The sequence below is a fragment of the Pseudonaja textilis genome, chromosome 2 (genome assembly GCF_049901715.1).
Source record: "Pseudonaja textilis isolate UNSWEBS1 chromosome 2, rPseTex1.2, whole genome shotgun sequence".
NCBI classification, from domain to species: Eukaryota; Metazoa; Chordata; class Lepidosauria; order Squamata; family Elapidae; genus Pseudonaja; species Pseudonaja textilis.
The window spans coordinates 32,387,684-32,412,186 of NC_141991.1; the positions used below are offsets into that span (position 1 = coordinate 32,387,684).

Here is a 24,503-nt window from a genome sequence, read left to right on the forward strand (position 1 = left end):
TCTTATTGTAGTGCATTACTTTTGAGGATTTGTCTCTTGTTTCTAGGTTCTAGATTCTAAATTCTAGATTCATATTACTTCTTTTAAATTAATTTTGTTTCCTTACTTTTTCATCTGTATGGCTGATTTGAGTATGTGTAACTAGTTAACCCAGGCATAAAAGAGCAGACATATTTTTGAAGCTGAAGCTGATTTTGCAACCATTCTTTTTTCACTGATCTTCCCTTAACATAATATGATGCACAACAGGTTTATAGCCATTTACAGTAGGGCTCACAGTATATAATCTTGAAACAGGAAATCACTTTTTCTTTTAAAAAAATGGGGTAATCAAAGAAGTTTAGAGAGGGGTATCAAACTCACATCGTCACAGCGGCATCACATAATGTATCGAGACTTTTTTCCCCTTTGGGCCAGCGCATGACCCATCCGGCCCACGGGCCAGGAGTTTGACAGCCCTCAGTTAGAGGATTGGTGCTCTGCTCCTAAATAAATAAATTGGGATATTTTTATTTATGGAATTGATATAACTTTCCAACTCAAGTACAGGACTCTAGATAGCTAACAATATTTTAAAAACAGAATAGAAACAATATAACAACATTATAAATAATATGATTAACAGCTGGGAATGGGTAGAAGCGTACATCATATTGGAAGTCATCAACTGATGATCACAGTAGAGCCCCGTGTTTCCGTTCCTAAGCAAGACAGCTCTTAAGTGAGTTTTGCCCATTTTATGATCTTCCTTGTCACAGTTGTTAAATCACTGCAGTTGTTAAGTTAGTAACACAGTTGTTAAAGAAAATGTTGGCTTCCTATTGACTTTGCTTGTTATACAGTCGCAAAAGGTGATCACATGACCCCATGATACTGCATCTATCATAAATATATGCAGTTGCCAAAGGTCTGATCACATGACTATGGTGATGCTTCAATGGTCGTGAGTGTGAAAAATGGTCATTTTCAGGTCCATTGTAATTGAATGATTGTAAGTCGAGGACTATCTATATGTACAGGAGGTCTTTCCTTTCTGAGTGTTTGATGCGTGTGAACATATTTTGTCCTAGTTCAGATTTCTGATACTCCTTATTGTTTGTTACAGATGGATGATGTAATTGATGACATAATCAGTTTGGAATCAAGTTATAATGAAGAAATATTTGGTTTAATGGATCCTGCCCTACAAATTGCAAATACGGTATTTTGTTTTCTGTTGTGTCTCTTAGTTCTTACTCTTGTATGACTTAGTAACTTTTTTTTATTAAAACATGTTTTTTATTCTTTTATTACCAAAGATAAAATGTAAAACAAAGAAAAGGAAGAAAAAGAAAAAAAAACTACTAACACTAACAAGACCTATGTGTACAACCCCACCCATAATAAATACATCTAATATTAAATATAAGAAAAAATCCACCCTAGCTGAATACCGAACGCTATACCAAAAATCTAATATATTCCTCTCTATATATTCTCCTATTGATCTAGCATTGATTTGTAACCAATTTTTTCCCACCCATTTTAGCATACAATCTTTTAATAAGTTCATCTTCCAGGTTCATCTTAAGTAACATTTTATAAACTGCCTGTTCAGATTTAACTCCTGCAAATACCAAACTTTTTATCAAGTTTATATCTTTAAAAATTCTATAATAATTAAACCAATAACAAACAAATCCTTCACTTCACTATTCACAAATTGCTCTCTTCTTTTTATCTGAAATACTTCTTGTTCAAGTATCAGTAGATCTCAATATGTCATCTATTTAGAATCCAATAGTATCACTTTAGCCAAAATGGCATTTTGTTAGCCAATCTTCTTTTATATTTCCACACTACGTGCCCAATTGATTGTCTAATAATATGATTCTTAAAACCAGGGTTAACTTTTACTTTATGATTCCACAAATAAGCATTCCACCAAAGTCTCAAATCATAACCTTTAAGGTCTAACAAAGTTTGGCTTTTTCAAAAATATCCAGTTTTTTAACCATACCAAACAGCCATCATAATATAATCTGAGATCCAGCAAACTCAGACCTCCTCATTCTTTAGCATTCTGTAGGAGCTCATATTTGATTCTTGGTTTTTTTTTTTTTCAAATAAATTTGGACATATCTTTCTGTCACTGTTTAAAAGAAGAATCTTTAATCAATATCGGGATAGTGTGGAAATAACATTCTGGGCAGTACATTCATCTTAATTAATGAAATTCTTCTGATTAATGACAAATCTAGTTTTTCCATCTATGTAAGTCCAAGTTTGTCTCCTTCCATATTTTTACATGATTGTTTAATATGACTTAGAATTTTCATTAGTGAGAGTCACTCCTAAATATTTTACCTTTTCACAAGTTTAAGTCCATTTTTAAGTTCTAATCTCGTCTTCTTTTCCACATTCAAATTCTTAGTATTGTCATCTTAAATTTATTTATTTTTAAACCCTTCATTTTCTCCAAATATTTTAATCATCCTCATAATATACTCAATATTCTCTGATGTGTCTTGGAAAATCAAAATGAATTAATCAGCAAAAGCACAAAGTTTATACTTATAGCTTTAATTTGTAATCCTTTTATTCGGTCATCTTGTCTAACAGTTACAGCACCAGGATAAACAATAAAGGGGATAAAGGACTCCCCTATCTTCCTTTCTGGATTTCATATGGTTTTATCAAATCCCCATCCACCGTAACCTGTGCTTTCTGGTGTGTATAAATAGACTTCAATCCCTGTAGAAAACTCAGTCCAAAGTCCATCTTTTTGACTACTTTAAGCATAAAGTCCCAACTCAAATGATCAAAAACTTTCTCTGCAACTAAGATTAGTGAAACGGTTTGTTACTACATTGTTGTAAATGTTCGAGTATATCCAAGATTACTCTCACATTGTCTTTTAATTGTCTTCTGACAATTGGTCTTCATGTATATAATCTCATAAAACTTTAAGTCTTTTCAACTAAAATGGATGTAAACAATTTATAGTTATTATTAAGAAGGGGTCTGTAATTCTTCATGGAAGTTCAGTCCCGCGTTAGGTATCAAAGACATCTTTCCATGAATCAGGCTTAGTTTCCTTTGATTAATAGAGTTCATTAAATCCTTCATCAGAAGAAGTAATTGTTCTTCAAAAGTTTAATGGAATCATAACTGTAAACCATCAGATCCTGGCACTTTACCTATCTTAGCCCTATTAATTGCTTCTGTTATTTCAAAGGTCGTTACTGGACTGTCCAAACTTTGCTTGTAATTTTACCTTTTTTCAGTTGGCCATTTAGATGTTTTTGTGTGTATGTGTGTGTGCATTGGTTTACCTGAGCTAAAAGAGCAAGTTTCTGTCTTCATCAAAAACCTCTGATTAAAATCTATGATTTAACTCCTCTGTTATCCAAAGTCTAAATCAGGTTGGTTATCATTGCTTCAGAATTCAGAGGAATGGAACATAGAAAATGTACTTGGAAATTAAGGGACACTGCCCCAAAACATATCATGACTTTTGGAGGACAGCATCTTCTTATCAGCTTCAGTATAGTTCCTTGGTATTTCTTGAAGTTTCTTACTGGAGTCTACACCAGAATGTATCCTACAGGTTGTCTGTTAATTTGGAAGATTGCCCTACATATATAAATTAGTAAGACACAATTGTAGTACATTTATCCACTTGAAATCCGTAGCTCAAATCCAGGAATTATGTTACCATATTGAAATACAGTAATCTTACTCGGTTATACTGGGGACTATCTTTAGAATTTGTGGTCTAGTCAGATGCCAGGCCCCCTAAAGTAGAAGATAAGCAAAATCCCAATAAACAAAGGTGTCTCCTTGGAGCCCATGAATAGGTCTACATAGTTAATAGGGATGCCATTGTTCAATAGCAAAGAGAAGGCCTAGTCAGTAACAGTGATAGCTGTGCTCATTTGCTATTGAGATACAATAGTCACAGAAAATCTTATTTTTATGAGATGCAACAAATTAGATGCTATAAATTATTGCAATGGACCTTTATATAAAAGTCACACATGATACATGTTTCATTTGCTTTGACGCAATAAGAGCGCACATATCTTCAGAACTGGTCTGTTCATTCTTGCAGTTTATCTTTAAGTAGAACATTCAGATTTTCACAATGCTATCTTAAAAGCTATTTGTGGTACCTTTTACTAGATGTTCTTAACTATATTTAGCAAAGAGTAAACTCCATTGATTTCTTTTAGACTTGCAAGTAACCACGGGGAAGTTTTTTTAACCTTCGATTTATTTGTTTAATACTCTTATATTTAGCCTTTTGAGTTATAATATGCATATTCAAAGCAGCACTGACTAGCATCACAGAATTTAAAAATGAATTATTTTCTGAGAATTTTCTAAAAGTAATATGTTTTGTTTTTATTTCTAAAAGCTAAATACTGTAAAACAAAAGAATCATCCCTACAAATTCCATAGTTTTAGTGTCATACTTCAGTGCCCCTGAAGTAATTGTGTCTTATGTGCCATATTAAGGAGAACGAGTGATTGCAAGATAGGTCTTCCGAAGTCTTATTAATACCTAGGTAAATATTCCTGTAGAATAAAGTAAGCTTTAGCACTCTCTAGACTGAGGCTGTTGAGAGGTTTAAACATCCAAACTGGTACTTTGAAACATACCCTTTGTTGGAAAACAGTGAATTAATTAGACAACTATAGAATTACACCCTGAACAACTCAATCCTACAATGAGGGGTCTGTTGTGTTCTCTGAGCTTGGTTGTTTTCTTGCAGACGTTTGATTACCAAACAAGGTAACATTATCAGTGTTTGGTTGTTTTGCTTACATTTAATATTCTAGTGTCTTATCCTGTCAGTGTTGGTGAGAGTTGTCTTGGTGGTGGTTTCTTGATTGGTCTGTTGTTTACTATTAGCTTGTTTTGAGGTTCCTTCATAGGGTATTGTTTGCTTTTTTATTGTTGGCCTAATATAAAACTTGGTGTGAATCTCTGCTCATATGGGTGTTGATTGCAGGTGAGCAGGTGTTTTGGTTTTTCTGTTTCCTTTTGGGCTTTTTGACTGTCTGTTTTAAATGATGCGTAGATGTTTATGTCTCAGTACTTGTTGATGGCTGATTTGTCTGAGTGTCAGTCTTCCAAATCCTATATATTGGTTGCATTCTCTGAAGTACATCATAGACATCAAGATATAACCTTCATTACTGGTGGAGGTGTATTGATAGGCAAGCAACAATATCAGAACTGTTGGTACTCTTTGATCTGAACTTCAGTTTTAAAACTATCAAGGATTTTTTCAGGGATCACGGGAGCTAACATCTCATCTCTTTATCTTTTCCAGTTACCTGTCTCTGGCAATCTAGTGGACCTGTATGGGAATCAAGGTTTGCCTCCCCCAGGACTTAACATCAGCAATTCCTGTCCTGCTAACCTTCCTAATATAAAAAGGGAACTCACAGGTAAATATGAACTCTGTTTTTAAAAGTATAATAAACAAGCCACGTAAGGAATATATGCAATTTAGTGCTAGAAATATAAATATCCCGTTGGATTAAACACTTTCTACTATATTTATTGAAAGAAAGATGATCGGGGACTGGGAATGAGATGGGGAGATAAACACAGGGCAAAAATTTATGCAGAGACCAGCTTCACCACGATCAATTTAGAATTGCTAGTTTCATTGTAGGGTCTACTTGGGCAGAGGGGTTGGACTAGATGACCTACAAGGTCCCTTCCAACTCTGTCTCTGTATCATTTGAATGCAATATATGGTCAGAATATAGGGCCAGGATGCTAAAAATTGAATTAATAATTATTTATTAAAATGAATGGCTTGTAAAGTTTTCCATTTATAAAATTAATTGACTTTCCAATATAGACACAGACAGATTCCCATGCCTTCTATCAGAAACTCAAGGAAATAGGAATAAGGAAGACTGAGGAAAGGCAAGGAGCATCTGCCCTGGGAAGCAAATGAAAAAAAAAATGGGGGGAGGGAGAGAAATGAGGAGAAGGAAACAGCAAACTGAATGGGGAAGGAGATTCTAAAAAGAAACAGAGAAGGGTTAAAATTCATCAGCCAAGCACCCTTTCTCAAAGAGGGCCCAATCTTTAGTCTTTAAATAGATACTTTCCAACTCCCCAAATGAGTCTCCTGGATTCCTTTTGTTTTCAGCAGCTGTTTCTGTTCTTATTTAAGACAAGATTCCCAGAGTCCACAAATAATTCAGAACAATTTTACTCAAAAACATCCAACTCAGAAGGATTCTTAGGTCTCTCATCTTTAAAGGAGCTGCTATTAATCTTGGGGTATCCATTCTGACTAACGTTATGCTTTGAGACCTTCCACAGAATATACCCTCTACCTGCCACCAACTAAGATTGAAGCTGGGATGCCAGGTCCTTGTAGTATTTTTGCAGAGCTTCCTAAACAAAACTAGAAAACTCTCTGCCTTCTCAGAAGAGCAAGGGCAGTTGTTTCTGTTGATGCTGTCAACAGATCAGGTCCTCCCTTGCAAGTCTCCATAGTTCCTCTTCACTTGGCTGGGAAAGCAGGCCCGCTGGGAGAGAAGGCAAGGGAGATCAGGGTGACCTGAGGTTACCAGTGACAATTGCAGTCATGTGGAACACACCACTGCTATTCCTACTTGAACCCAAACACTAAAAGAAGTAAAACTTAAGTGGCCAAAAAGGTTAATTTCTCTATGATAGCTGAGGTACAAGGATTAGGCAGTGTAGACAGAAGTGAGCTTGGTAGACCAACAGCCTAATTTGGTGTAAAACAGGTGTGTCAAACTGAATTTATTCAACATTTCAGCATTGTAGTTCTCCATGGCTGGCCAGTGGGGGAGGGACACGGGATGGACACTTTCTACAGCACTCTGCTGGCCAAAATGGGGTGCAGGGCCACATGAGCTGCCCCCCCACATGTCCCATTTTTGGCCTAAACAGCCTCCTGCAGCACCCTGCCAAGCCAAAAATTCCCCATTTTGGCTGCCAGAGGCACCATGAGCTGGTCCTTTGCTATTTCCAGGATGGCCCTATGGGCCTGATTTAAGTACCTCATGGGCCACATCCGGCCCGTGAGCCTTGAGTTTGACACCCCTGGTGTAAAACAACTTCATATGGAACAGAACAAGTGATGGGCAAAATAGAAAGTATAGAGCAACAAGGAAAATGAAGATTTGCTTGTTTACCGAGTGTCTTTTTCACTATTCATTTGCTTCATTTGTCGTATATACACTATGGTTCACATAGCATAGTCTGAAAATAAATGATGCTGTGTTCAAATGTGAAATGTCAAGTTCTCTGAGAAAGTTTCTTGTACCAGTCACGTTGTATGGGCCTACAACAGCATCCTTGAATCGATGGGCAAGTCATGAGTGCAGAAAATATTTTTGTTAATGTATAGTATTTGCCTTTCTTTTCTTAAGGAAGGGACATGAGGGAAAAAAACAAAACAAAACCAGCAAAGATAAGGCATCGTTGTGTCTGATGCAGCTTCTTTAAGGAAGATGCCACATTTGTTCATTATTATGCCTTTATAATAAAGAGGCCTTTATTACCCATATTTAGAAATAATCTAGGAGTAGCCAATACAGACGTTTCACTGCATGGTTGATCTTCATCCAATGGTTAATAAAACATATGTGTAGCTTTTTTATTAGTAGTTAGAGGGAAAAAAGTATTAGCTTTATTACAATATGCTGCTTCCTTGGAGCAAACCTAATATTTTAATGGATAAAATCCAACGTTGCACAAAATGACTTTTATACTTGTGCAACAGGACTTGGCCGACTCGTTCCCCAACCTTCTGGAGAAGATTTTGAGGGTGCAGGGTACACAGGGGTACACGAAAAAGGAGGAATCTCTTCCTTTCCTGTTCTACTGATGGAAAATATTCTGGCAGATGGAGGCTTAACTGAATGCAGCCCATTATCCTCAGGTTAGCTGCTGCCTCAACTGAAAATGTTACTTTAATATGTTACTATGCATGAAGGATATATTAAAACATACGAAGAACAGTTGCAGGAATTGGATATGGCTAGTCTAAAGAAAAGAAAGACCAGGGGTGACATGGTAGTAATATTCCAGTATTTGAGGGGCTGCCACAAAGGAGAGAGGGGGTCAACTAATTTTCCAAAGCACCAGAGACAATGGATGGAAACTAATCAAGGAGAAAAGCAACCTTGAATTAAGGAGAAACTTCCTAATAGCTTGCCTTCAGAAGTTGTAGGTGCTTCATCGCTGGAGGCTTTAAAGAAGACTGGACAGTCACTTGTCTGAAGTGGTATAGGGTCTCCTCTTGAGCATGGGGTTAGACTAGAAGACTTCCAAGGTTCCTTCCAGCTCTATTTTGATTTGTCATTTCTAACCTTTAAGGTGGCAGCATTATAGCTACAGTAGATTCCAGTGATTAGTACACTTCAGCATGCCAGATCCACATAAGAAAGAGGCCCCAGTCAATTTACATGTTCTTTTTTGCTATTCTAAAGATACTAGCAATGGCAGCTCTGATTTTCTGTGACAAATATATATCTAAAAAAATTCCATCTCTGTATTCATGGCTTCCTGAAATGGGAAAGATAACATTTGGAATCATCATAAAATAGATTTCACAAATCACATTTATTCATGAAATCCAATTGCCAACAACATTATACTAGCATAAAACACTAGTAAAACTCCTTCTGAGTAGTTGCTGAATTAGCAGACCATTGGAGAGAAAAGCAGCCTTTGAATGTTATTTCTCATGTGCTACTTTTCTACAAGCTGTGATTTGTTTAGTTTATTTTTCACCTCATGGACCGAGGGTTTGAATCCCATTTTTGCATTCAGAAATTCTGTTTTCTTGCTAAGGATATCCCTGAATGTTAACATTGGTCCTTTAATGATAGCTAGCCATACTATAAAGAAAGGACTACACATACCCAGCCTCTTCGCCAAGGCTGGGGGTGTGTGGCCCACTGGGTGGGCATGGCCAGCTTGATGCCACTCCCCAAACTGCTGGCATGTTTCCTCTTCGCATTGGGTAGGCCAGTCCGAAGCCAGGCTGGCCCGATTTTTCCTCTTCGCACTGGGTAGTCCAGGCCAAAGCCAGGCTGGCCTCTTCACATTGGGTAGACCAGGATGGCCCTATGGGCCAGATCCAACCACATCGAGGGCTGGATCCAGCCCACAGGCCTTGAGTTTGACAGCCCTGAGCTACAGGCTTTCGTAGTTTTAAACTTGAACCTATATCCCTAATAAGTCAGACTGAACATCCATGATATTAGACCATGGAAATATATCAGAAGATTTTGCTATGATGCAGTTTAGGTGGTATATAGGTACATCAGTCAGAGCATATATGAAGTAGAATGCAGCAGAGAAATATCAAAGTTTACTTTGCAAATGTTGCCTTTTAATATAATACTAAATCTGATTACTTCATTAACCTGCATATCATGTGTATTTCCCATAGAATCAGAGGCAAGAGCTTTGGCCAAAGAAAGACAAAAGAAAGACAATCACAATTTAAGTAAGTTGCTTGTTTTTTTTCTTCCAACGGTCAATAAACAATAGACAAGAATCAATAACTCACAGTCTTTGAGATTTTAAGAATTTAACCTGTTTTCATAATAATGGATGGAAAATATAATTACTTAAATATTTCTAAATGTGCAGTTGAGTTTTCTGTACAGGAAATTAGATATTTATTTGTTATTTTGTTACTTGGTTTTAAAACATTTATTTGATACGTTGATACTTTTATAAGGAATTTAATAATTTTCTTCAGTGTTTGTTTAGTTTCTGTAATATAAAAATAATATATTCTTATAAAATTACTGTATGTTTGATTCCTTTATATTTCCAAATATTTTTTGGCTGGAATCAGAAAGTCAAAGTGACATTGAAAACATCAAAAAAGATAATAAAATCCCTGACTATTTGTTTGTTTTTCATCCTTAGTACAAATAGTAAAAGGCTAGTAGGAATTCATTTTAATCTAGCATAATTACTCTAATCATATCTTATATCAATGTACCAAAGCCTTCCTGTGCTCCCAAAATTAAGAATTGATTATGAATAATATAAATTAAAAGAGTTTATGTGTTAGCTGGGAGTAGAGCTTTGTTAAATCTATATAACTAGATGAAAATAATAAAATATATTCATTGTAAGTATAATATGAATAGTATACTTAATTTGAATTTTAAGCAGACTTCTTTAATATTATCGGCTTCTCCATGCTTAATATAACAAAAATCTAGCTACATAGATTTAAATTATTTTAAAAGGTCATAGATTTTTTTTTATTTTAGGTACTCTTGATTTATTTATTCTCTAAAGGCATTTGCTGCATATTTATGCCAAATTTTTTCTGATGTGACAATTTCTAAATAAAAATAATAATTTAAAATAAAATGAAAGTGGTTCTAATTTGATGGTTAGAGTCTGTGGATGTGGCTTAGAGATTTTATTCTGCCCAATTTGTGCTGTGTTGATAAATCTATTGTAGAGTATTTTTCTTTAATTGAATTTAGGGATCAGTTAATAATAAAGGTGGTTTGTTATTTTTTCAAATGTTCTCTTCTGTCTCTGATTCCTAATTTTATACTGCTTTCTTAAAAGTTGAAAGAAGACGACGATTCAATATTAATGATCGCATAAAAGAACTCGGTACTTTGATACCCAAGTCAAATGACCCGTAAGTATATAATAAATTACTCCAAGAAGGTACACCGCTTTTAAGAAATGGTTGAATAGTTGTTATATTTAGCAGAAATACCTCATTTTAGACTGTACATGTAACAATGGAGGAGGAAGAAGATGGAAGGTGGAGGAAAGGAAGGTGGAAGGAGGAGGAGGAGGAGAAAGAGGAGGAAAAGAAGGAGGAAAAGGAGGAAGAGGAGGCAGGGCTCCTTCGCTTCTGAGAAAAGTATACCATTGAAGCACCTCCACGAACTATTCATTAGACCCTGCCTTATTAAAGCTGCCTTTTTCTCATTATGATATTGTAAATATTCAATAATGTTCAAGACACATTGTCCCTTAGCTGTCTTTTTGGCAGAAAGCCAGATTGATCTTCATGAATATGTAGCTTTAAATCTTCTTTAATCTTTCTGTCAAAACTGCAGCAAAAAGTTGATAGTTGATTGTTTAATAGTGAGATTGGTCTGTAGTTCTTTACCTTCGTAACCTCTCTCAACCTTTTGGTAGTAACACTATATTAGCTTCTTTTCAAGTTTGAGGTATCTCTCCCCCCCATCCCCCGGTAATACATCATTCAATATATCCTTGAAGCATTTATAATATTGGCTTGTAAGGCCATCTGATTAGACCCTGCCTATAATTGGTAGAGCAGCTGCAGCATCATGATCAAATGTGGCTTCTGTATCACAAGCATGCCTCTCTGCATCAAGGCAGAATGATTCCATATGTAGCCAGAAGTGTGTCCTATCAATGATTAGTGGAAAAAAAACCTATCCACTCCCTCCTGTACTAAATTTAATATTCATTTTGTTGTAACTATTTTTGTTTTCCGGCTTACTCAATCACATTTTTGCAGAGCATAGTTTTTGCATTGCAATTGTGTGGGTTGTGTGCCTCCTTACCACCACAGTTCTTCCTTAACCTGAAGAGCCCTCAAGACATACTCAACTCTTGACAGTAGCACCAGTATGGGAATGGGTTGCCATTGCCATCCTTTGGGATGTGTTTCTGAGAAGGGGTTCTCGGATGGTTAAGAAGCCATCTATCCATTACCAAAACGATCAACAGTTGTAATCTCCCTTCCCTTTACATTGAAAAAAATGCAATAAAACAAATAAGAGGCCGCCTGTCTTAATTCACCTAAATACAGTTCCTGCTTTCAAAGTAGATACTTGCTGGAATCTTGCTGATTCTTTCTTGAACCCCTTGCTGAATAAATTTAACTCATCGGAACTGTGAGATTTGCTTCGGGTATGAGCTGATGCTGTTACCAGGAGCCTGGTAGCTTTTTGACCTGCTATAGCTGACCCAAAAGTGCTTCTTAAAAAGGCAACTGGACTTTGTTTTGTTTTTTTTCTTTGAAAACTTCTCACTTGTCAACCAAGATTTTTTTTTCAGTTCTTCAGAAGCAAAAGAGAAAAAACCAAGAAAGTCCAGTTGCCTTTTGAAAAAGCATCCTTGGGACAGCTATGACCTGGATGATTGAGAATCTCCATATAGACAATCTAACTGATCCTGTTTAGCTTCTGCTGCCAGCCACGGTTATCTAGGTGCTTCAGCCTGCTGTGATTAGTGTTTCTTTATGGACATAATGATCTGGATTATTCTTACAGAGACATGCGTTGGAACAAGGGAACTATTTTAAAAGCCTCTGTGGACTACATCCGTAAGTTGCAAAGAGAACAGCAACGGACGAAAGAGCTAGAGAACAGACAAAAGAAACTGGAACATGCTAATAGACATCTTTTGCTCAGAATACAGGTTTGCTGATTAGTATATAAAGGTTACAAGCTGTGTGATTGTTTATTAATTTGATGTATATCACCCTTGTCTTCTTTTGAAGCAGGGACAGAATAAAAAAAGTTAAAAATCTAAATTGAAAATTAATGCTATAATTGCTACTATTTAATGTAATTAGGGTTTGTTTCTAGAATGGTTCTAGAATATTAATCAATCTGGAAGCAATGATCATAAATACATGAAAGCTGTTTTCGGATAATTCTATTTCATAAAGAATTATGAAAAAGAATTATGCAAAAGTTAATAAAGATTAGATGATAAACTTTTATGCACACAACATAGGTAGGGTTGAACATTTTGCCATCTCTTTTGTGTGCACATACAGTAAATGAAACACGTTTTCATTTTATCACAGATTCCAATTTCAACTGATTCAAAGAACTGTAATTATCAGGTACACCTGTGCATAAGCATATAAAACTACTCTGCCATACTCTGCAAAATTCAAGATGCTTAATTGATACTTGGCCATAGAACTGATAATGCATATGACAGCAGGTTCAGGCCAGAAGCATGATTCCATTCCCTCATGGTTACACATACAGATAGTCCTTGACTTATGACCATAATGTCTGTTGCTAAGCAAAACAAATGCTTTATTGGCACTATGCCTATAAGTTAGATGAGATGTTGGTATTCAGCGCCCTAAAAGGAATGGAGGAAAGGAATCCTGCCACCTTCCCCCTCAATCAAATTCTATGGCTTGAATTTGATATAAAATTCTGGATTTCTTTAAGAATATTGTTGGAAAATGTAGCAGCAAAATAGTTTGTTTCAAAGTTACAAAATGGATGTAACTTATTTGTTGGGGAAAGGAAGAAAGCATTTCATAATAATAGAGGATTATTTGCTTAACTATATTAACTAGGAATTAATTTGCTTATCAAGAACTTTTTTCTTTATTACACAAGGGCAAATATATTTTGCTATTAACATTTTAGCTATTCCACTTTAAGTGCTCCCCTTTCTCTTTTCTATCCATTCTTAGAAAGTCTGAAAAATCACCCCTCTTTTGAACAAAAAGCCATGATCGTGGGAACAATTATCTTCACTGATTGGTTTCTTTTCTAAAAAAAAAAATTATTAATTTTTCAAATTTTAAAAAACATAAAAATAACTTCATACATTGTTATCAACATCAAGACATCTTTTGTATCTCCTTACATTTTTCAATATTTTGGTTTCATGCAACAATAAGATATCTTTACTATTTGGCCTTTCCTTTTTGGCCACTGAAAACATATATCATGAGTTAGAGCCAGGCATGTCCAACCCATGATCCACAGCCACATGCAGCTCTGGACAGCTAATAATGTGGCCAAAATCATAAACTTTTCACATTATTATGTGACTTTTAGCTATATTTATATACATTAACTGTAATGTGTGTGTGTGCGCGCGCACGCACATGCTATACACACACATGCACACACACACACAGCCCAAGCAAGCACACAAAGCTCCAATTTTACATGTGCAGGATTAGGTTTCACACACAAAACCATCCTCTCTCCCCATACCCCACCACTGCTGCTGTTCAGCGAGCCAGAAAGGTTGGGGATCAATGCTGTATCCCATTTGCTAGGAACAGTATTAAGAGCCATTTTTTTAATCACACAGAAGCATTACAAGGAGCCTTGGTGGCGCAGTGGTTAGAGTGCAGTACTGCAAGCTACTCCCACTGCAATTTGGCAGTTCGAATCCCACTAGGCTCAAGGTTGACTCAGCCTTCCATCCTTCCGAGGTGGGTAAAATGAGGACCCAAATTGTTGGGACAATATGCTGACTCTGTAAACTGCTTGGAGAGGGCTGTAAAGCTCTATAAAGTGGTATATAAGTCTAAGTGCTATTGCTATTATAAAGAGCATAATGAACATGCTGACTCCACTTTGAGACTGAGTGAAGAGAGGAAATTGCATGGAAGATTTACCGATCTTCTGCTTATTCTCAAACTGATACCAAAAGCGGTTTCCCTTCTGGCGTGTATAGTAATTTCTTAATGTCAGCACTATGATGGAAAACCAATAATTATCTTCTTTTCCTTATGTCCTCTACTGTATTTTCCATTTTGACCACTGGCCTTTTTCCATATAGAAAGGAACCTATATTGGATGACCAATATAATTAGTTGTAAGAGGGTTTGGACTAGAAGGCTTGCCTGCTCGTAAGACAAAACGTTGAATCCTAAAGTTGCTTTTTCTTTTTAAACCATTCCAATGCATTCGTTGTTTTTCATGTCTCTTCATAACAGGAACTTGAGATGCAGGCTCGAGCTCACGGACTTCCCATCATGCCAACCACGGGCCTTTGCTCTCCAGAAATGGTAAACCGGCTGGTCAAACAAGAGCCCGTGCTTGACAACTGCAGCCAGGAAATCCTACAGCAACGCCACCCTGAGCTTTCTTCCACTACTACTCTTGACCTTACCGACGGCACCATCACTTTCAACGGCAGCCTGGCGAATGTGACAGAATCGGCCACGAGCACTTACGTTGTCCCTCCCAAAATGGGATCCAAACTGGAAGATATGTTGATGGATGACACCCTGTCTCCTGTCGGTGTTACTGATCCACTCCTATCGTCGGTCTCCCCGGGGGCTTCAAAAACAAGTAGCCGGCGGAGCAGTGTAAGCATGGAAGACACTGACCAGGCTTGTTAGTGGATACCCTTAGACAGGCCTCTCACAAACTTCTTCATTTTTCCTGATCAGTAGTTTAAAGTAACTTTTCTTCTTCCCCCCCCTCCCCCCTCCTAATATTTGAATATATAAGACTACGGATAGCTCAGCATATGTGACTTTTTTAATGTTTGAAAAGACTTGTATATTGTTTTATAACTACAGTGCTTCCAAAGTACAGTACTGTTATCTGTGAACTAGCTTCATCAAGGAACTCCAAATGATTTCATCTCTACTCAGAAGCAATAGACGACTACAAATCAGTAAGATCCACTCAAGAGGAAACTTCAGTAGAACTAAGTAAAGTGACTTGGAAGTGAAATGAAGAAGAATGTATAGAAACCAAAAAGAAAATTAGCTTTGTATAAACTATTTTTCTGTGACTTAATAGTGCCTCCTTTAAAAAAAAAGTATACAGTATCTATTAATTCATATAATCTTTCTCACAGCGATAGATACTATACATGTATCAGGTTACCTGTACAGAAACTAACTGATTTTAAGTACAGCTCAAGCTAGATTTAATGCAAAGGAGAGAGATCTAAAGATTCAGTGATATTATTACCCATTGAGTGAGCACTCTTCAACATTATGTCTCACCTTTTCAAAAAGCATTATTTTTTTAATAATCATGAGGACATTATTAAAAAAAATACTGCACAAGACTTCATAACACAGACTTTTTCTGTCAGTGGGGCATAATTATTTCCTCTTTTTTTAAAAAATATGTGATACAAATATCAGATTTAGATGAAAATTTCAATTGTTTGATTCAACATTTCATTCTGATTACATTTTTTTTTTTTTATAAAAAATGCATCTAGCCATTGCATCAAGTTTTTGACAGTTAAAGTCCTGCCTTATGCACAAAGCCAGGTGGGTGACCTTGGGCCAGTTACTCTCTCTTAGCCCTAACTAAACAGACAAGGGCAAATCACTTCCAAAATCTTGCCAAGAAAATTCCAGGCAGTTGCCAGGAATCAAATACTGACTGGAAGGCGTACACACAAACCCCACTGAATGGATTGTTTTTCATTTCTTTTATGCACATTTCAGTATAAGCTTTGGTGCAGGTACCTGTCTTTTCACGAGTGGATTTGTGGCTATTTTGTATATTACAGTCTTCTTTTAAAGGAATGCTTTGACACAGACCGTTTAAATAGTAACACAGTTTTAATCTAGTTAATAAAGCAGAGCACAGAATAAAACAAAAAGTCTGTGGGTGGGAGAAACTCCAACATGTTCCTTTTTTTTTTAGTGAGAATAATATTGTTGAAAATAGTTGCTATGTTCTTTCATACCGTATTACACTTTTCAGCAATCATGTTGGGGAAAAAAATTACTGTATCTTCAGGTGACTGTGTCTTGAGCCCAACAATGTTAGATTTAACCATGCAACAGTGTTATTGTAAGAGCATGTTCTGTGCATTATCTACTCTGGTGTAGGCCTATGCAATAACAGTAGTGGCGCCTGTACCCTAACCCTAACCTTGCCTAATTATTTTATACAGAGGTTGTATAATCTAACCAGCTGAGAAAGGGATAAGCTTCCACCATAGCATGGAATCCTATCTCCTGGAGAATGAAGTGCCTTAAATTTAGTTGTAACCTTTATGAACTATGACTGAAGTGTGATGTAGGAGAAATTGAGAGGAGGGAGGGAATCACAATGGGGGTAGTTGTTGGGCTTCTCACGAAACAAAGAGTTTCTGATCCTCCCACAGTCGTAAAGTTTTTGACTCCTGTGTCTGGATCTGCTTTGCTTACATATTCAGGAAGTCTGGGCTACTGGTCAGAGATAAGCCTTCAGAATGCTAGTGAGAAAGGCTGATCAAGTCGTGGTAAAATAAGGATCCGCAATCATGAACTTCCATGCACTTTTTGCTTTATGAAACCTCTTTGAAACCACTCAGGCCACTACTCTCTTAAGTCGAGTTGCACAGTGGAAGTGGTGGTGGGGGGGCTTGAACCCGTTTTCAGCTTTGCTGATCTCTTAGAGGCAGAGAAGATGACTTGAAGTAAAGACTTTTTCTTTTAACCTCAACGTATTTTTTTTTCCAGCTCATCCATGACTCAGTTTGCTCCAAACTGGGCTACCTGAATGCTGATATTACTTAAGAATGTTTGTATCCATGAGATAGGAGTAGAAATTTGAATGCTTTTATTGCTAAGGAACCTTAATCAGCTCAGTATTTTTTTTTTTTTTTGCAAGTTAAAAAGATTGCAAAACAGTATAGTCTGGAAATGAGTATTCAGCCCATGCACAGCAGGAACCTCAAGTTCAATAGCCAAGAAACAGTCTGTTGTTACCATGCATCTAACTTTCTCTAAACTGATGCCCACCACAGATGTTCCTAGACAGTATCTGGAGGCAGTAGGTTGCATGAAACGGCCATGTACTATCTAACTGTATTAGCATTTTGTTGTGGAATGGACTGTTGATATTTTTGTTTTTATAATTATTTTTAAGTATCTCTGACTTCAGGAGAGAATGCTGTTTAAAGCTTTACCAAGCAGGCCATAGCTTGATCTTAAGTGATGCCATTGGCTTGTATTATAAGGTACCCCCCCACTTCTTTTAAAAAAAAGTGAATAAAGAGCTGGATCTGGGCATGCTTTGCAGGAGTCAGCTTTCTTGATACGACATTTTCTCTCCTTTTACCTTCAATACAAACAGTGTAGATTATGCATATTAATCCTGCTTATTTGCTTTTTTGCACAACCCATTTCATTTAATGTAATTGTTGGAACGTCCATCATGGCAGATCCAATGAAGGTCTAAGCTGCTTTCAGTGCACACAAGGGTGGGGGATTAAGGTGGCGGCCCGGGAGAAGAAGGATGGAGTTTGTAATCTACTCTCTGAATTCTGTGGGTTTTTTTTTTTTTTAATCAGGAATTATTTTTATGGGGTTTCAAATCTGCCTTTGCACACTAAGGACTAGAAATGTCCTTAATTCTTCTGGAGGGAGAAAACACAACCTAAGAAATTTTTAATAACAGAAATCCTGCTCCAATGTCAACTTTTGTGGGTGAAATGTAACATAAACGTAGGCTCCATGGTGAAACATGGCTGCTTTTTAAGAAAAGCCATTCGGCTGAATTCTCTTTTGTAGTATTTTGAATCAAAAAACAGACCCTTAGGCCAGAGGTAGTATTCAGCAGGTTCTGACCAGTTCTGGAGAACCGGTAGTGGAAATTTTGAGTAGTTTGGAGAACCGACAAATACCATCTCTGACTGGAGATTTTACAGTATCCTTCCCCTGCCACGCTCACCAAGCCACAGAACCAGTAGTAAAAAAAAAATCGTGAATCCAACCACTGCCTTAGCCCTAAATAAAATGTAACTCTGCCGTCACTGAATTTAGAGCATCTCACAGCTTAGTGGAAATACAGTCCATCATCCTGGACCTCCTTAGATGAAATTTTTGCATTCCACAATTCCTGTTTGTATGTTGTTTAGAATACAGGCTTTTTTTTTCTCATTTTGCAGTCTGCAACATGGCATATTTGCCTTTTTCTCACTAGCTATTCACTATTTTTCTTTGAATTTCCCCTTGAACGTGCTTACCTTGGAGTTTTCCTATTGCCCGTTTGTAGTTCATATAAATCAAATCTAGCAGACTGGTGCCAAACTTTGCAAGTGCAACATATGGCTCCAGAGGATTTTTTTTATTTTTTATTTTTTGGTCCATCATCATCATCTTGAACCCAAGTCCACAATCTGATTAGGCTTTCAGTATGTGTTGCGTTTTTAAAAGAGAGATATCAGGGCCATCAGATACGTGGTAGAGCATTAGACTCTATTGAATCTCAAAGTGCAAGGATTGCATGAACCCAGATGAGAAAAACAGAAGAGAATCCTGAAGTGGGCTATTCGGACATGGAGTTCAATTTCATTTTTGCCAAAATCACTAAAGACTTGTTAGTGTCATGAGCAGCTTCCTTACTACTTTTAAACAGTTATAAAAAGCAATACTAACTCTTTTGCCTATAAAGCCTTTAGGAGAAAAGAAACAAACAACAAAGCACAAAATAATGCACTTATCACATGGTTGGACACAAAATGCACTGGTGAAAAAAAAGAAATTGATGGTAGAAAAGGCCTCTGTATCTTGAAAAAGTGATATGAATTACTGCCTTTAGTTCTGGATGTTTAGTACCATACTGTTAATCTTTTCATCTGCTGTTGGCCGCAGCAATAAGTTGTGTATGATCCATCGCACTGTAAATTATGGGTCAAGTTAATGTAAGCCAATTAAATAATTTGAACTGTTCCTAATAGACGAATTAAAGTGTTTTTTTAATGTAATGATTTCATAATTCATGTAGAGTGCGATTGAATGATCTGTTTTAAGCCAAAGAATGACTTCTGGTGTTAACTTGTGAATATGAATAACAAAGAATACCTTGGATTGTAGAAATTTTCGTCATATAAACCAATCCCTCCCTCTCTCCCTCTCTTTCTTCTTGCATGCCATCTAGTGGGCTTGACGTGACACTGCAATGTATTGATTTTGCATAATTTTCATTTTTTCCAGCCGCATAGGTAAATACCTAACAAACTATTTACAAATAACTTTAACATTAATGTTAAAAAGCAGCCTGCTTGCATAAATGGTGGCAATCGGCTGAAAGCAGACAAGATATCAATCTCTGCAGTCTAATTTTTTTTTAAACAGCGTATCTGCCTGATTGAAGTCATATTCACATTTTTCCTGGTTTGCCTTCAGAAATACTCATTGTTTTAATAGGAACAGCTAAATAACTGACAGAGGTGGTATACATCGTATAATTCATTTGCCACTTAAACAAACCTAAACTTAGAATACACAAATATCCCAAACTGCCTGATAATAAGCTGTACCAGAATCTTTAGTTGTTTCATTGGAAGTAAACATTCTTGGAGTAAGAACAGTAAAAATATTTCATAAATGGACATTTCTTTTCAGATTAAGCCCAAGATCAGTCCTATAAACTATTCTGCTTTTAAGGTGTATTAAAAATACCTTTTTGATATGATATCCAATTGAGACTAATCCTATTTCAAAATTGCAAACCATATGCTTTCCTAACAATGAAGTTTGGAATGAAATTGGAGTTCTTGATATCATCTAATGTGACCAAATAATAGTTCTTTTTGATGGTCTTTCAGTTTCAAATCCATACAAAGAAAGATTTAAGATCTCAAAATTGCCCATCAACTTTTAGCCCTTAAACTATAAGTTTAGCAGACACCCAGGTTGCCAAAACTCTGCTTTCTCCCTTACTAAGAGGTACATAATATTTCTATTTCACTTGAATTCATGATGTCTATATGTGCATTAAAATAACATATGCAAAGTCTGTATTCCTCTTAGGCCACTCTCTATTATTCATATCTTTTGGTGAAGTGTAACTTACTATCTGGACAGAATAAGAAACATAAAAAAGAAAGGAAAGGAAATAGCTGCAAAAATATCCATGAATGGATAATTTTTAGACACTGTTCAGTATCATTCTGCGGCCTTCTGGATGTTTGGACTTAAGTTCCACAAATTTTCTAAGGAGCAGGAATAATCCATCTTAGATTGTGCAAAAGAATGAATACCACAATTTATTCAACACCATAAAATAGTTATCTTTCCTGGGATCACTCAATAGCTACATAATCTTAATTATTTCTCATGATATTATCTATGAATTGTAGCTTCTAATCCCCTTGTGGGTGTAATTGGTGCTTTAAGACAATTCTCAGAAGGACATGTCAATGCATCCATATGCCCAGTATTACAAGATCCCATTTCCTAAGGAGATTTTATATCTATATCTGATTTTACAAGGCTTATGAGATGTTCAAATGAACTCTGGGCATTTTACAGTTCCGATTATCACAAATTCAGATTAAAATACTAAGTAATAGAATATCAAACTAATAAACACATTCAAAGAAGAAAAAAACAAAAAAACACCCCTACTAATTAATCAAACCAGTCAGGAATACTACCATATAATCAATGCAAGAAGACATCTCAAAAGAATTAAGGCTGAGTCTCTTTGGAAAGGAGACTGCCTATTAGCAGATAAAACTGGAAAAATGGGAAGATGGGAAGATGTCAGATATTCAGTCATATCATAGAAGATCATTTCTATCTTTTACTGACTTAGAAAGCAAAAACATCTTAGAAGATATGAGAGAACAACTGGAGGAAATAAATGGATTTCACTATTGAATAATCCAGGAACTTTTATGTTTACTTTCAGCTATCCATTTCTAGTTATCTTATGTAGGTCACAAAATCTATGAATAGTACATAGCTGTTTCTGACCAGTCAAAGCCCATGAGCCAACTGTACCTTTAGAAAAGGACACCTAAATTCAGAATGGAAAGAGGACAATGACGATAATGCTGGAAAATGGATCTGGAAGAGGTTATAAGAAAGATTAATCTGTGTAGCTAGAACCTGCATTCTAGTTTTGTTATTTCTATTAAATGTTGCAGCTTTACATAATTTCTCTGACAAATGCAGAACTAATGTAACATCCATATTAGATTAGTTCCATATGATCAAGCCTAATTCAACATGGACCAAGGAAATTCATGTTGCTCTAATGTGTAACTCCAATTTATAAGTTCTTTTGTCTGAAAGTAGCATGTAATTTGCATCACTGGCAGTCTCAGCTGAAGAGAGACAACAGTTAAACTGCTTAATCTATATTGAGCTGCTTAATCTATATTGTGAAATTGATGTTGATATTATGCATGGTTTAAAATATTTTTTTGTTTTTAAATTTTAATGAGAATTACAGGAAAAGGATTGAGCCAAAAGATATGCTTATCCCAAAGGGCAACTACACTACCACAGGCACATTAATAAGTTTACCCAGGAGTAGGATGAATGATAATATTAACTAATAAGTGCCTATGTAATTTGTCAGTATTACTTAAAATATAGTTATATTTTTATTGCAACACTAATATTAAAATTTCAGCAGAAAATCTTCCAAGGAATAAAAGGCTAACTAAACAATATGTAAATATATGTAAATATATAGCCTGATCTAGCTCTAGAGCAGGTTTTCCCACCTCTGGATGAATCCATTTATTTCTTCAAATTAAAATATTCAAAAGTTACACCCAGATAACTTACAGAAGAAGAAAAGGCAGACTAAAAATGGCTCTGCAAAAGATGGAGCTGACGACCACAGCAAATAATGAAGAGCCAGTAAGTAAACCTCTCTGGACAAGAAGAGAATGGGAGATTACCCACATGTGCACCAAATAGCAGTGACCGGTGGTTTTTGAGCACTGTGACATACAAGAATAACATTGTGCTCACAACCACAGTTAGTGCCTTTTAAAGGACACTGCTTTCACAAATGTCCTTTTCTAATTTGGGAATTATTTAATTATTTTTAAGCTATCAAAGAACTTCAGAAAGATGACTCTGAAAATGCCAAGTGAATTTTCCTTCAATTTTTAATGAAAGAAAATTTCAAGTAATAATTGACCCAAAGCATGTAGATGGTGATTCCTTGCCTCTAGTTTTCATATTGAAACTGTTGGTATGTGATCTGAAAGTGGAGATCATTTCACTTTGTCATGGTGAGATCACTGTGATTTGATCACTCTTTAGTTCATTAGCATTCCTGGCCTTCTTGAAGTCATAGGAAGGACTGATCAGGATTATCTGTACCAGATACTTTATGGATCCAGTGAGTTTTCAGCAAAAGTCTAGGGAAACTTTTAGTTCTGCTATCTGCCTGAATCATTTCTAGAAGTTGGAGGTAACTAAGACACTAGATGTGATGGCCTATAAGTGGTCTGTCTTTGCCAATGCCAAGGTTGTGTTTTTTTTTTTAATTTACTAAAAAGCCCTGGGAGATGAAATGGCAAAAAATTAAGAGTTAATACCATCAAATAGTGGCATTTGTTTAGGTTCCACTTCCAGTCTATATGGAGACAGTAAACGGTAAAGCTTTTTGGCTTACAGAGCAATCCTAAGGATGCTTGCACTATGTCAAAAGAACAGTCAAGCATAGAGGACTGATCATCAATTCAAGCAGACAGTTTTTCTTTGGTCCAGGACTGACTCATTATTCTTGCAGTGAGTGGGTGGCTATGCTGGCTTCTTACAGATGTTTCAGTACCCAAACTTCAGAACTGAAGAAGCTTCTTAGATGAGAAGCAAAACATCTTCAAACAAAAACAAAGAAAGCCCAGTTGCCTTTTGAAAAAAAGACATCTTTGGGACAGTCATCAATGCTAGACTTCATGCTGTCTTCAGAGTCATAACTGAAATGCACCTATCTTTTTCCTTTGTTTCTCATGTTTATTTTTTCACAACCACATATAACCACTGGGGGGGGGGCAGGGGGAGTGGGAAACACACATCGTTTTTACTATTCTGATCCTAAACAGAAGATAACTATCCTTATCCTTCATGATCGTGTCCAAGTCTGTCATTGCCTTTCTCACTAGGCTTAGTCTTCTTTACTTTTCAGCTCATTTATCTATTTTAACTCCAAGAAAATTAAACTGGATATCACATTTTTTCACACCAACTGCAGGTTTATTAACCACAAAGTTGACATTGCCAGGATTTTCTAACTTTTCATTTTTATTTTCATAATGAGCTCTTTTTCAGTCTCCTATCTTTCCGCTTATAAAATAGTACTCCAGCAGATCTCAGATTGTCAGCATTTAATTTTATTGTTGATGCCATCCATCATCTCTTCCAAACATATTATTTTTGTAACCGTTCAAATATATAAAGTTCACTCCTTCAATAAGTCATTTTTTTACAATGCTTTCTTGTTCATTGTGAAGCTATTTTTAAGAATGGGCAGGTTTTCTGACATTCCTATTAGCATTCTGATACAATCTGTTGCCAATAATCTACAATATGTACAATCTACAGAGGAATTATTGAGTCTGTCATCTGCACCTTTATCACTGTCTGGTTTGGCTCAGAAACTAAATAAGACAGATATAGACTTCTAATGGACAATTAGAATTTCAGAAAAACAATTGCTATCAATCTGCCTTCCATTAGTACCTGTATACTGCACGAGTTAAAAAGAGGGTTGTATCTACAGACCACATCCTGGACATAAATTGTTTCAACTTCTATCCTGAAAATGACATTATAGTGCATTGCATACCAGAACAACAAAGACAGTTCCCCCGCATGCCATCACTCTGCTAAACAATTAATTCCCACAACACTGTCAAGCTATTTATTATGACTGTATTACTATTCTTCTTCTCATCCTTCCTATTACGCCCCTTTTTCTACTTATGACGATAACTTTGTTGCTTGTATTTTTATTATTTATATTGTTTATTTAGTTTCCTAGTATGATTTATT

At 36.1% G+C, this 24,503-nt stretch overlaps 1 protein-coding gene across 6 annotated transcripts in view; it reads left to right on the top strand.

Moving 5' to 3' along the window:
• The window catches only part of MITF (melanocyte inducing transcription factor), a 128,400-nt gene extending 108,965 nt beyond the window's left edge, over window positions 1–19,435 (top strand). For 3 of the 6 annotated variants that reach the window (XM_026722234.2, XM_087923652.1, XM_087923654.1), the window contains 7 exons: window positions 1,106–1,201; window positions 5,322–5,439; window positions 7,770–7,928; window positions 9,447–9,503; window positions 10,598–10,673; window positions 12,292–12,439; window positions 14,730–19,435. In XM_026722234.2, coding sequence (XP_026578019.1) covers window positions 1,106–1,201; window positions 5,322–5,439; window positions 7,770–7,928; window positions 9,447–9,503; window positions 10,598–10,673; window positions 12,292–12,439; window positions 14,730–15,137 — 1,062 coding nt within the window. In that variant the 3' untranslated portion in view covers window positions 15,138–19,435. The remainder of the gene's footprint in view (window positions 1–1,105; window positions 1,202–5,321; window positions 5,440–7,769; window positions 7,929–9,446; window positions 9,504–10,597; window positions 10,674–12,291; window positions 12,440–14,729) is intronic. The other 3 variants (XM_026722242.2, XM_087923653.1, XM_087923655.1) reach the window with 1 other exon arrangement.
• Window positions 19,436–24,503: the final 5,068 nt, after the last annotated feature.